This window comes from Myotis davidii, unplaced genomic scaffold, assembly GCF_000327345.1.
Source record: "Myotis davidii unplaced genomic scaffold, ASM32734v1 scaffold275, whole genome shotgun sequence".
NCBI lineage: Eukaryota > Metazoa > Chordata > Mammalia > Chiroptera > Vespertilionidae > Myotis > Myotis davidii.
Genome location: NW_006286592.1, coordinates 457862 through 472098, shown reverse-complemented (window position 1 = coordinate 472098; position 14237 = coordinate 457862). Strand labels below are relative to the sequence as shown.

The 14237-nt window shown below is 37.8% G+C and overlaps 1 protein-coding gene across 1 annotated transcript in view; it reads right to left on the bottom strand.

Moving 5' to 3' along the window:
* The window catches only part of LOC102774536 (thrombospondin type-1 domain-containing protein 7B), a 250599-nt gene that overhangs the window by 99481 nt on the left and 136881 nt on the right, over positions 1-14237 (bottom strand). The window contains exon 4 of the mRNA XM_015560291.1: positions 9526-9676. Coding sequence (XP_015415777.1) covers positions 9526-9676 — 151 coding nt within the window. The remainder of the gene's footprint in view (positions 1-9525; positions 9677-14237) is intronic.

Genomic DNA, 14237 nt, shown 5'->3' with positions numbered 1-14237 from the left:
GGGTAGTGGGAAGGGGTGTGGTGAGAGACATTCTGAAACAATTAAAAATAATAATTATAAACTGTCCTGCCTATGTGGCTCAGTGGTTGAGCCATCACCCATGAACCAAGAAGTCATAGTTGGATTCTGCTGGGGCACAAGCCCAGGTTGCAGGCTCTATTCCCAAGAGTAGGGGGTATGTAGGTGGCAGCCAATCAATGATTCTCTCTCTTCATCTCTATCTCTCTCTTTCTTCCTCTTTCTGAAATCAATAAAAAGATATTTTTAAAAATAATAAAATAATAAGCTAAATTCTTAAGTTATAAAAATAACCACTGTGGTGTACACCTTCAATTAATATAATATTAAATGTAATTAAAATAATAAATAATAAAAACTATTAAAAATGAAATAAAAATAATCATAGACTATGACCAAATACAATTTATTTTAAGAATAAATGCACACTTCAAAATTATAAGGTCTATTTTAAAATCATAAGATTTGTAAAAAGCATTTGATATAACGAAGTAATCTTTTCCAAAAACATATATGTATATACAGGTATAGTTGCATATATGTTAAAATAAATTTAGAGAAACTTCTTAAATATGAGCAGTGAGGATACTGTTTAAAATGGCTCAAATGGCCTGGCTGGTGTGGTTCAGTCATAGGTCAACCAGCCATAGACCTATAAACCAGAACATTTTGATTCCTGGTTATGGCACATGCCTGGGTTGTGGGCTCAATTCCTAGTAGGGGACATGCAGGAGTCAGTCAATCAATGATTCTCTCTCATCGTTGATGTTTCTATCTCTTTCTCGCTCTCCCTTCCTTCTGAAATCAATAAAAATATCTTAAAAATCAATCAATAAATAAAATGGCTTAAGTGTAATATTATTATTAAAACCAGGAAAATACTGATATAATTTTTATTTTTAGTATTATTTTGAAAGTCCTTGAATATAAAATATGACCAGGATAACAACATAAAAATAAGAGATTTACATATTGTATGATTATATAGATTAGTTGGTTAAATAATGAGAAATACCTAAGAATGTTAAATAATAAAAAAGAACACAGAAGAATTAATAGGAATATTTAGAAAGCATGATGGATGTAAGTTATACATAAAACCCAATAATATAATTAGACACTATAATTAACCAGTTAGTAATTCACACTAAAAAAGCACATTAATACTAGTGGTGAAAAATTTAATTGTATACAACAAGTATATAAAGAAAATTCTCATAAAAATACATAGAATATAAAATACAGAAAGTCAGTGGGTAAATATTCATTTGGGATTTCATTGAAAAGCCTATCTCATACTCTACACAAAAGTAAATACCATATGAATTAAATATATTTGTATATTTTATACAATTAAAGTATAAGAAACACAATATTAAAAATAGTAAATCTGTTAAATTTTAAAGCAAGAAGTAAACTTAGTTTCATAAAAATTAAATACTTTTCATAAATTATGTTAAGATTAAATTAAGATTTTGGTTACAGATGGAAAGTTTTACAGAATTCCTTCCAGAATTACCACTAAAATGAGAGTAAAGGAATTTGTTTTTAAAGATATACAAATGATCACATGGTGATGATAATGTCAGAGTGCAAAAGCAACAATATTGAGGAAACTGAAAAACTGATGCGATAACTGCCTTAGCTGACATGAGTAGTGAATCCCAAACCAGCAGTGGGGAAACTGGAACCTGACTTGTCTGTAAAGCTTCACAAGACCATGAGTTTAAGTAGCAAGGACATCTGCACAATACCCGCTGGTACACCCATGTTGTTGCAGATGGCACGATTCCATTCTTTTTTATTGCTGAGTCATATTCCATTGTATATATTTTTATCCATTCATCTATTCATGAACACTGACGTTGCTTCCATATCATGGCTATTGTAAATTATGCTGCAATGAACATATGGCTATATATGTATTTTTTATTTAGTGTTTGGGGTTTCTTTGAATAAATGCCCAGAAGTGGAATTGCTGGGATCTTCTTTGTCTCATTATAGCCTTTGTTTTAAAGTCTACTTTATCTGTTATAAGTATTGCTACCCTAGCTTTTTTGTTTTGTTTTATTTTGTTTTGATTTTTATGAAGTATCTTTTTACATTCCCTTATTTTCAGTCTCTGTGTGTTTTGATCTGAAGTAAGTCTCTAATAGACAAGATATGTAAGGGTCTTATTTCTTTTTTTTTTTAAATTGAATTTATTGGAGTGGCATTAGTTAACAAAATTATACAGGTTTGGACAAGAACGCTAAGAAATCCTTATTTAGATATCTAGACTATTTTGCCTAGCCTTACCCTCTTCAGTATTTTGCCTTTCAGATTTCAGCTTCCTCTCCTTCTCAGATCTCTGATCTCTGGCTCCTCCTATGCTTTTGTTAGGCTCTCATTCCTGGCACCATTACCCAGACTTTCTCCATCCGGAAACCACGGTGATTGTTAAGGTTCACCTCACTTCGTTTATCTTCCCTCAAGATTATAGTCCATGCTACCTGTTGTCCAATGTCTGAAAACTGTTGCTTTATATATTTTGCTCTTTTTTTTTTTTGGTTTACAATGAGAGTAAACCAAAAAATCCAATAATATTTGATTATTGCTAGAAGTAAAAGTTTTCTGCCCTCTGCAATTCTTGTTGGACCAGCCTTGCAATCATGTTGGTTTAATCATTCATAAGTTACTTAATTTTGATACTTTGTATGAGTCATGTTTTTAAATTTTTGAAAAATAAACTCCTACAAAGTGTAAAATAGTATTGTAGTTATATTTTGCTGAAGTTGTGATTAGCCATTATCTCTTAAGAAAATATATATAAATATTCATGGATAAAATAATATGAAATGTGGGATATACTTTAATGTCATCTATAGAAGGCCTAAAAGGTGGGGAAGAAGAAATAAAAATGTCATATGTAGATAATTGTTGAAACACGTGATCAATGTTGAGCTGGCTGATCAATTTGTGGGGTCATTATTCCATTTTTTGAGAGAATTTCTACTATAAAAGACATAAAATCAGGTAGAGAGATTGGGAGAAAGAGACCAAGGGATTGAGAACAATGAACCCTTATTTATACTTCAAATTTGTGATAGTGAGATTCAAAGAAATTACACTGTATAAAAGAGAATGATAATATATTGAATTTTAAAACCTGGAACAGCCCAAAGACTGCTTTCATCTAATGCCATTTGCTGCTACACTGCATGAAATGAGGCACCCTTTCTGCAGGGCCTAATTGGTTCTGGAAACATGAATGGTTCTGAGTGATACTGATACCATTGCAATTGACCCAGTTATTAATACTAGGAAAGAAGCAAAGGGAAGGCCAAGTATTAAGGCATGTTATTTAGATAGCTACACCAGGAAGCTAAGCTTTGCACTCTCCAGGGAGCCACCTGTCTATTCCCAGCAGATCTGTGGGGGAAGGGACTGAACAGGGGGAAATGGATGCATGCCCAATGAACTGTGTATCTGCTGATATATACCCACGAAGATACTTGCTGGCAATCACACCTGGGAATGGGTCATTGGCCAGAATAGGCATGGCTACTGAAAGGCCAAGAAATTTGGGATATTTATCCCCTAAACCAGTGGTCGGCAAACTGCAGCTCTTGAGCCACATGCGGCTCTTTGGCCCCTTGAGTGTGGCTCTTCCTCAGCCTTAGGAGTACCCCAATTAAGTTAATAACAATGTACCAACCTATATAGTTTAAGTTTAAAAAATTTGGCTCTCAAAAGAAATTTCAGTCGTTGTACTGTTGATATTTGGCTCTGTTGACTAATGAGTTTGTCGACCACTGCAAACGAAGTTCACTCTCTTGGTTCTCTTGGGACTCGTGTTGCAGGCGGAGCACACTCTTGGCTCCCCTGCATTCGCCCACATGGCCCACGGCCAAGTGGACCCGATAAACAATGAACTGATGCATTGTAATTAGCCTGATGCAGTACTGGACCTGCTGCAACATGGAATGGAACTGGCTTTGCTCTACTGAAATCCCAATTGCACTTCTTCCAGAACATGGACTAAGGGAAATGGGACTTTGGAAGCCCAGGGGTGTAATTCCAGGCAAATAAAAATCACTCATTCTTATGATATCTCAAGAAAACTCTTTTTCTTGAGATATCATAAGGACTCCACTGTCAACACTCAGTGAGAAAAGGGATACCTCAACTTCCCCCAAAACAATATTAAACCTCACAGCACACAGGGGTAAAAAAACTCCATTCGCTCTAGACCAGTGGTTCTCAAGCTTCTGGCCCTTTAAATACAGTCCCTCATGTTGTGACCCAACCATAAAATTATTTTCGTTGCTACTTCATAACTGAAATGTTGCTACTGTTATGAATTGTAATGTAGATATCTGATATGCAGGATGGTCTTAGGCGACCCCTGTGAAAGGGTTGTTCAACCGCCAAAGGGGTCGCGACCCACAGCTTGAGAACCGCTGCTCTAGGGTAATGGGTTACTGGCTTCTTACAATATTCAGTATCAATTTAGCAGAAGCAACCAAAACTTTCACTTTGGTATATATAAAATTTTAATTGTTCTCCTCCAGTTGTGAGGCAGCTGGGTCATGCTCCAGACTGTGAGGATACGTTGATGAAGAGCCTGCAGCTGAGCACTAGTAGTGAATATTGGGGAAATTTGCTTCCCTGGAAACATAACTTTCAGGGATACTTAAGGGACTGAAAATGCTGAGTCATCAGTAATGGAAGTCATTGTTGATGGCATTTACCAAAAATAACACCGGAACACCATGAAAAAGAGTATTTTTCTTAACCTCAACTGCTTAACTCTTGAGCATGTATCAGAAAACGAGTGCATTTTTCTTTCTCTTCTAAAGAAGTGTCACTACTTGCAGGAGTAATGGCAGTGTGTATCTGCTGATATACACCCGCAACGGCTTTCACTAGAGTACCCTGCACTCATAAAGAGCTGGAGAAAAATATATAAATAAGATGTATTTTGAAAGCACAGTACTAAGTCTATGATAGAATTCAGATTTGATTATACTGAAGCCCTTCCTGTAGTCTTCCTTCCTGATCCTTCTTCAGAGATTGTCCTGTGATAATGCAAAGATCCGAGCCACTGTTTGACCAGGAGGCTGTGCTTGAACCACTGTGCACTGAATTTCCATTTCCCGCAGTGTAAGGGGATGATGGCTATAGTTCTAGCCACCCTTGATGCATTCAGCTTGAAGTGAATCAATACAAGTTCAAATGGGTTTGCTAAACTTGAGTCCTCTTTCTGGAGAGGAATTCCGAAAGCTTGCTTCTGTAAAATATGTATCAGTTTGGTAATTCCTCTCCAAGATCCTCTTTGCTTTTTTCTATTAATATGATTAAGATATTCCTTTGTCAAGTTTCCAAGGAGAGTCATAAATAGAAAAATCTGTATTATTTATTGGAAACTTTCTGCAGGGATTGGTGGCATAAATGAAGAGAACCATATATTTGTTCAGATATATCAGGGGCTGAACATTGTCTGAATTCAGAAATTGATAAACCTCTCCTGAAGAATATATAATTCTATGAATTCTCATGAATATAATTTTGAAGTATGAAAAATAAAGATTAAAAGTAAAGATAAAAACTAAAAAAATTAGGTAGAGAAAATAGGAATCAAGGGTGACAAACAATAAACTGTTAAATAGATACATTTGTATATTTGTACATATGTGTATAGATACATATACATGTGTGTATTTATACACAAGTATTTAAAGAATAAACACTATTACAAGGGTTTTTGATGTACAAATTCCATGTTTCCTTTTACATTAAAGCATGCTAGAAAAGTGAGTATTTAAGTAAAAAAATAAATTTTACATATGTACTGGGTGTCCCAAAAATGTATACACATTTTGAATAATTATAATAATTCCAATGGGTTAAATCTGGAAAGAAAAAAAACATCAGTTGAACTTTCAGCTGTTAGAGTATGTATATAAATTTTTGGGACACCCTGTATATGTATATATATTATGAAAATAAGAACGTGAAAATCATGGTTTTCCTTTTTCTTCAAAGTTTGCCTTGAATTGTGTTTTTCCTTGACCCATTTAGTCCCCAGTTCTTCTCAATACAGATAAAATGGTCCTGATACAATTTTTAGTGCCTTTGTCTTTGCTCTTTGGTATGGCTTGCAATTAGGAGTACGTTGGTCAGTAACCCATTCAAAGTTAGCTTTCTGATGCCTTACTTTTGGGGACTACTCTTAAATTAGGCATAAGACATTTTCTAGAAAAAGGAGGTAACATATCACTTCTTTAAGATCAAGTAATAACTCATTTTGTGTGGGGGAAGGAATATTTATTATATGGCTTAGAAAATGTATGGCCTCCTGTCTTCTGTTTCCCAGCCAATGAAAACAATGATTTGCAGCTTTTAAAACAAACTTGTATTAAATTAGACTCTGTGCTGTTCACTTTATGTGCATTTTCTCAATCATTAAAAAATCAGGAAAAAACAGCTGTCATTGTTGTTATTTTCCTTAAAAGGAAACTGTAGCTCAGAGACTTAAGTAACTTGGCCACAATCACACAGCCAAGTGTTCCAGGACATTAGACCACACCCTTTCATGAGTCCTTCCTTCCCTTACTTGGCAATCTATTCAAATGAGGTAGGTTATTCAATTTGAAAAATCTTGACTTCACGAATCCATAACCAAAGTAAAGCAAAAAAGCAGGTAACAGAGTTGATAGGCTATAATAGTCTCAAAGACAGGAAGTGTAACTTCTATTGCCTTTGTAGTGGTTAGAAATGTATAGGGTGTGGCAAAAGTATGCTTACAGTTGTTCTTATGGAAAATAATACAATAATTAATAAATAATAATACAAGAATAAACTCGGTACTCACAACTGTAAACCTACTTTTGTCCCACCCTATATAGACTACCTGGGCTTATATAGTCACTGTGCCTTTTACTAGCACAAAAAAACAACAGGTCACTAACCCCTCTCTGAGACTTAGTTTATTCATCATACATTGGAGGAATAATAGTATGTATTTAATAGTGAATATGTGCAGATTAAATGGGATAATAAGTAAATGATGAGTACATTGTCTAGCACATGGAAAGCATCTGTAAATATAAGCTAAGTTTCTACATGATACTGTCATTAAAGTGATACTGAGAAAGAACATGACTAGAATGTAATGACCAAGAGACTTGTGACCCAAAGGGTGTTCTCCAAAGTGGCTGAATTAGCATCACCTGGAAACTTGTTAGAAATGCAAATTCATGGGCTCTACCCCAGACCTACCAAACTGCAATCTCTGGGATGGAGAAGAGAAATATAAATATATTTTTATCTCAGAAATATTATGCTTTTTTCTTTGAATTTATTTTTTGTTTTGTTTTTGGTTTGTTCAGTGTTTGGTTTTAAAGAAGTGCCCTGGGAAGAAAACAAAGGAGAGTAAAAAACAAAACATAGTGAATTGGTTCCATTAACGTACGTCACACTGCAGACTATCAAAAGGGAATTTGGTAGAATAATGGCCAATATTGTACTGTGATTCAACACAGTATAAAGAACACTTACACAATAATTGTTTCTATTTTTTTCTCAGAAAGTGCACATTAATGTGCTAATTAAACTTTAGTCATAAAGATCCAGCTTGCTAACTTTGCCATTACCATGATCATGATCATTGCCAAGTACTGTTTAAACATCTATGATGTTGGTGCATTATGCTAAGATGTGACAATTTGTTAAAATTATGCAACATATATAGAGATAGGGAAACTTATAAGCTGTGAGTACTAATTATCATTTTCCACTTTAAAGTCTTTATTTATACTAGAGAACGAGGGACAGCTGAGGAAGAACATGCTCTGTCAGACCTGAGTGACCATGGATAATGTCTAGCATCAGAACATAGCATGTTTAAGTCCAGCACAATGTTGTTTACTGAAGATGTGCTCAATAAAAGTTGTTGCTGCTGTTGTCATAACTATTATTGTTATTGCTATTACATTATTATTATTATTATTACTATTGCTACGTATCTTCAAAGATATATAAGCAGGTGAAGGACAACCCCATGGTGACAAGCAAGTACCTATGTCATCTTCCAGATGCACAAAAGGAGGTTAAAATATTTTCTCTGTCTCCAATTAACAAACACTCAAAAAATAGAGTGACTATGTTTAGAAAAGCAAACTTTAAAGAAAAGTGTCTCTTAGAAACCCAAAGAAGCAAGCACACAATGCCAGGCATCACAACACTGCCAAAACGCTCCTCCAGCAAACATTTTCACTTAGTAGTCTACTCACAAACTTAAGAGGGAAACATTTTCATTGCAAAGTGCTCACAGCTTAATGGATTCTGCTGTGAGCAAATTAGAAAAAAAGAAGTGAGAGAAATCACGGCCTCTCCATTTAATTAAACTTCTTCAGGTTGTTAATTCTTCTGCAAGTTGATTAATAAAAAGTGTAGGCTACCACACTTTCTAAACTGTGATTATATGTACTCAGTCATGGTATAATCATACAGATTATTATAACTTGCTAAAATAACTCACTTTGTTCTTTAAAAAATGTTGCATCTTAAAGCAAGAGAATATTGAATCTACATCTACCTTAATTCTTCTAAGAGAAGTGAACCTAGGTTGTGAGAGCAAAGGCTCTGGCTTCCTCAGACAGAATCAGGTTCATGCCCAGCTGCATCACTTAATCACTGTGGACCCTCGTGTAAGCTACTGAGCCTTTCTGAGGACCAGTTTCTTCATCTGTACAATGGACTTCATTTGTATGAAGATTTTATACAAGCTTTCCACAAACATCAGTACCACCACTGAATTCAAAGATCCTACTTCTTTCCTTCCTCATATTTGGACCCATATAATATGTTCCTTATCCTAATTTTATTTTTTAGTGCTTTAGGCAGAAATACAAGTCTAATACAACATTGAAATTTATCTTCTGAGAATATTAAAGTGAACCACATTACTTGAAGAATATTCATTTTGGCATATTTGGTTATGTTTTCATTTTTTAAAAGAACAATGAAGGTTAATTCTTTGGACTTCAAAAAAGGTTTGTTTTTGTTAAGTTCTGGGAAAATATGGCCAAAGAACACCCCATCTTTGGAAACAACAGCAAAAGACAAAAACAGATCATCACTAACAGAAGCTAAATTACACAGCGGAGTTGAGCTCCTAAGATAAAATTGATTCTGCCACAATAAAAATGGAACAGGACCAAGAGATGACAATGAGAATCGTTTGAGTACTTAAGAGACCACTTTAACAATGGGAGTGCGTTCGAATCTTAGCATCATCATTATAGGCTCATTTTCCCTGTTCGGTTCCCTTGATAAATGCCTAAAAAGAGGCACTGGCATTTTAAATTGCTCAGTCTTCATAGATGAATTCTCTTTTTCTTTTCCTTTCTTAGGCAACAATATTTTCCTCCAGGACTAGAAGGATGGTTTTGAGAGCAGCACTGTGACCATCTAGCGAAGGCCGCACCATGGGATTAGGGCACTGGCAGGGGAGAGAGTTACCTGTGGGCACTTGCTCCAGGTTCCCCACTCGGACATGACGCATTCACTGGGGCACAGAAGCGAGCAGGGCTGGGTTTCTGGGGGCATCTCATCCGGGTTGCAGAGGCTACTATTTACTGCCCCACCTTCACTGGAGGCCGTGTTCACACATCTGTGAGGCGAGACCACAACATAATGTGATTACTTCAAACAGTAGAGAGCACATTTAAAATAGTCATGAGGTATCATACTTACTCCTAAAACACAACATAAAATGAGCAGAGAAACCAGGAAAAAAATTCCAGTGGGCTTTCACGGAGTGATAACTCTGTGCTGACCCCTTTATTCCGCAGAACAGGAAAGATAAACAGGGACCAGAGATAACTACTGTCCTTGAACACCTCTCACTCTAAAGAGACCTACAATATGTTTGCTCAGGTCCAGCACAGAGTGAATTTTCTTTTTATTGTAGCAAATCTTGAAGGCGCTCCTTTTCAGAATGAACCCATCACTTTGTGATAGCCAGGACCTCTGGTTGCCATGATTCCCTCAAACCTTCCCTAGACTTCTATCTCCTATCATATCATCTACGCCTCCCTAATCTGTGTCCAACACATTTAAGGTCAGGACAAAGTAAAGTGAATATTAATTGAACATGTTTTTCTTTTAGGTGTTTTCTGTAAATCAATAGGAAGTTTTGATGCCATAAACCAGGGGTCCTCAAACTACGGCCTGCGGGCCACATGCAAATACAAGTATTGTATTTGTTCACATTTTGTATTTTACTTCAAAATAAGATCTTGCATAGGAATTTGTTCATAGTTTTTTTTTTTAAACTATAGTCTGGCCTTCCAATGGTCTGAGGGACAGTGAACTGGCCCCCTGTTTAAAAAGTTTGAGGACCCCTGGCATAAACCAAAGGACAATGAGCAAGCATTTCTGTGCACAAGATACAGATGCACACATTATAGTTGTTTGGACTCCCCGGCGTCGGGCTTTGAGATAAATGCTGGTGGAAGTTAAATAAATGATCATGATGTTGATACCATCAAATGAAAACCCAAGTCTTATACCACTATATACATCCACCAGAATGGCTTAAATAAAAACAAAAAAATATATATATCAAAACGGTAAGAATGTGGAGAAATTTTTACTCTTCTAACTCTGCTAGTTCAGCACAAACTCTTTGATAAATTAGGTGACAGTATCTACTAAAACTAAACATATACATACAGTGTATTCCAACAATCCCAATTTTATATTCCTCTGCAAAACAAATGTGGAAAAACATGCACCATACCATGACTGAAAATGTTCATGGCACCACTATTCATAATCAGCCAAACTAGAAACAGTTCACCTAGACACGTGGTCAGCAAACTTCAGCTCGCGAGCCACATGCAGTTCTTTGGCCCCTTGAGTGTGGCTCTTCCTAAGCCTTAGGAGTACCCTAATTAAGTTAATAACAATGTACCTACCTACATAGTTTAAGTTTAAAACATTTGGCTCTCAAAAGAAATTTCAATCGTTGTACTGTTGATATTTGGCTCTGTTGACTAATGAGTTTGCCGACCACTGACCTAGACTATGCAGCCAGCAACATAAATACATTGTGATAAATTAACACAATTACATGCTATACAGTGGTGAGAATTTATGAACTATGGTTGCATATAGGAGCATGGGTAAAGCTTATAAATATAATATTAAACAAAATAAGCTAGACACAAAAGAACCTTCTTTATAATACCATTCATATAAAGTTAAATGGACAATACTCTTCCGTGGTCTCAGAAGTCAGAATAGTGATTACATTTGGAGTTACTGACTGACAGGGGCTTAGGTGGTCCTGGTAGTATCTTGTGTCTTGGTCTCTGGGCAGTTACAGAGGTGTGTTCACATTATGAAAAGTCATCAAGCTATACCCCTATGATGTGATATTTCTCTGTATTTATATTATACTAGAGGCCCCAGTGCATGAAATTCGTGCGGGGCGGGGGGGTGTACCTCAGCTCAGCCTGTACCCTCTCCAATCTGAGACCCCTTGATGGATGTCCTACTGCTGGTAGGATCAGTCCTGAACAGCAGTCAGACATCCCTCTCACAATCCAGGACTGCTGACTCCCAACCACTTGCCTGCCTGCCTGATTTCCCCTAACTGCTTCTGCCTGCCAGTCTGATCAACCCCTAATCACTCCCCTGCCAGCCTGATTGACGCCTAACTGCTCCCCTGCCAGCCTGATTGCCCCTAACTATCCTCCTCTGCTGGCCTGATTGCCCCTGACCTCCTCTGCCAGCCTGGTTGCCCGTAACAGTCCTCCACTGCTAGCCTGGTATCCCCCAACTGCCCTCCCCTGCAGGCCTGATCTCCCACAACTGCCCTCCCGTAAAGGCCTGGTCCCTCCCAACTGCCCTGCCCTGCTGTCCTGATAGCCCACAACTGTCCTCCCCTGCCGGTCATCTTGTGGTGGCCATCTTGTGTCCACATAGGGGTGGCCATCTTGTGTGTTGGAGTGATGGTCAATTTTCATATTACTTTTTTATTAGATGGGGCTAGAGGCCTGATGCATGAAATTCATGTACTTGGTGGTGGTGGGGTGTCCCTCAGCTCGGCCTGCGCTCTCTCGCAGTCCAGGGAATGGGCCTAAGTCATCAATTGGACATCCCTGCTGCCACGGAGGCAGGAGAGGGTCCCACCACCGCAGCTGCACTTACCAGCAGTGAGCCTGGCTTTTGGCTGAGCAGCGTTCCCCCTGTGGGAATGCACTGACCCCCAGGGGGGCGCCCCCTGGGGGTCAGTGAACATCATAGCTACTGGTCATTCTGCCATTTGGTCGATTTGCATATTAGCCTTTTATTATATAGGCTATCAATTAGATTATTTTAAAAATATTTTCTCAAAAGTGTTTAATAACGACTTGGTATGTACAGGTTCTTTTGCTAGGTGTTGGTATAAAATGTTATTGTTAGTAATAATTCACTTAGTAAATATTTTTAAGGGTTTACAGTGCACCAGGCCCTTGCCTGGATGCTGGTGCACACAACTGAAACAATGACAGGCAGGGTCTTTATTGTTACCAATATGTCCTACTGGTAATGATCAGAGTGATAATGATCAGAGTAAAGGTGAAGATGACCATGACGATGGGATAAAAGGTGCCATTTGCTGGCCTGGTTATTTCAGACACAGGGCCACAGCCATGGAGAAAACATCTTAAGGGGGGTGTGCAGGAGAGCTTTTGGTACTCCCCAAATAATCATGCTGTGCTGAAGTGATTTGTTCTACATAGTAGGAGTCTTTTTACATATATATGTTAATAATTGTTTAAAATTTTAGGAAAATTGTAGTCAATCACTAGGCACAAAATAAAATAAACTTTATTTGGTGCTAAGTAATAGGAAAGCAATGTATAAAGGAGGGTAGGAGAAAACGGCAGACAGAGAGAAGACATAAGTATGTAATGATTTCCTATATAGGGAGGCATGGTACAGAGTTATCCTTAGACTTTAATTTCTCCTGCAGTAACAGTCAATAGTGGAAGGAGGGACCACAAGGTGGCTTTTTTCTCTTTTCCTGGACAAATTTAAAGCTGGAAATTGCTTTTCATTTTGACCACATATTCTCAGCTGATGTCCTTTTATCATTTCACTGAGAAGAGGTAAGGCTACTTCTGGTCAATGGTGACTAGTTGAAGTTATGCATCAGTCTTTTTTCATCTCAATATGCCACAAAAACAATATCAGAATAATTTCAAAAACAATATCACAATAACGCACACCACACCAAGAGGGAGGGAAAGGCATTACCCTTTGAGGACAAAGAACAAGAAGACAAAGGCAACAAAAGGAAAATGGATGGGCTAGTGCTAACTGCCTTATCACACCAGGACAGCTGAATACAAATTCTTCAAGGAAAAACAAGAAAGTACCTCCATTTATACCACAGAACACATGAGCTATTTGGGAATGTGTGTCACTAAGTACACCTGAAAATATGAATGAAAGAGGCTGAAAAACTGTAGAATTTAATAAAAGTGTGTTTAAGTAGCCGGTCCCTGGGATCCCCTCCCCTAATCTGCACAGCTCAGTGATAGTCCCTCTCTGACAACTCAGGGAACTGAAAGTTTATTAGCTAGAAGGGGTCATAATGAGGGCCTTTTGATTAGAAAATACACAGTACCTTAATATCATACTAAAAACAATAATTTAAGTTAATGGTAACACACTGTAAAAATCACCACAAACTTAATATCTCAAACAATGTAAATTTATTATCTGATCATTCTGAAACACAGAAATCCAGTGTGGATCTCACTAGGCTAACTCAGTGCTTTGTCAGAGCTACATTCCTTCCTGGAGCCTCTAGAGGAGAATATATATAAGCCTGGTGCACAAAATTCATGCACAGGGGAGGGAGGGGGTTCCCTCAGCCCAGCCTGTACCCTCTCCAATCTGGGACCCCTCGGGGGATGTCTGACTGCCGGGATTGGGCCTAAACTGGAAGTCAGACATCCCTCTCACAATCTGGGACCACTGGCTCCTAACTGCTCACCTGCTTGGCTGACTGATCACCCCTAACTGCCCCCCCGTTGGCTCGTGGTCACCCCCAACTGGATCCTCGACTGGCCTGGTTGCCCCTTGCTGTCCTCCCTGCCAGCCTGGTTGCCCCCAACTACCCACCCCCCCGCCATCCTGGTCGTCCCACACAGCCTGCTGTTCAGTCATTTGGT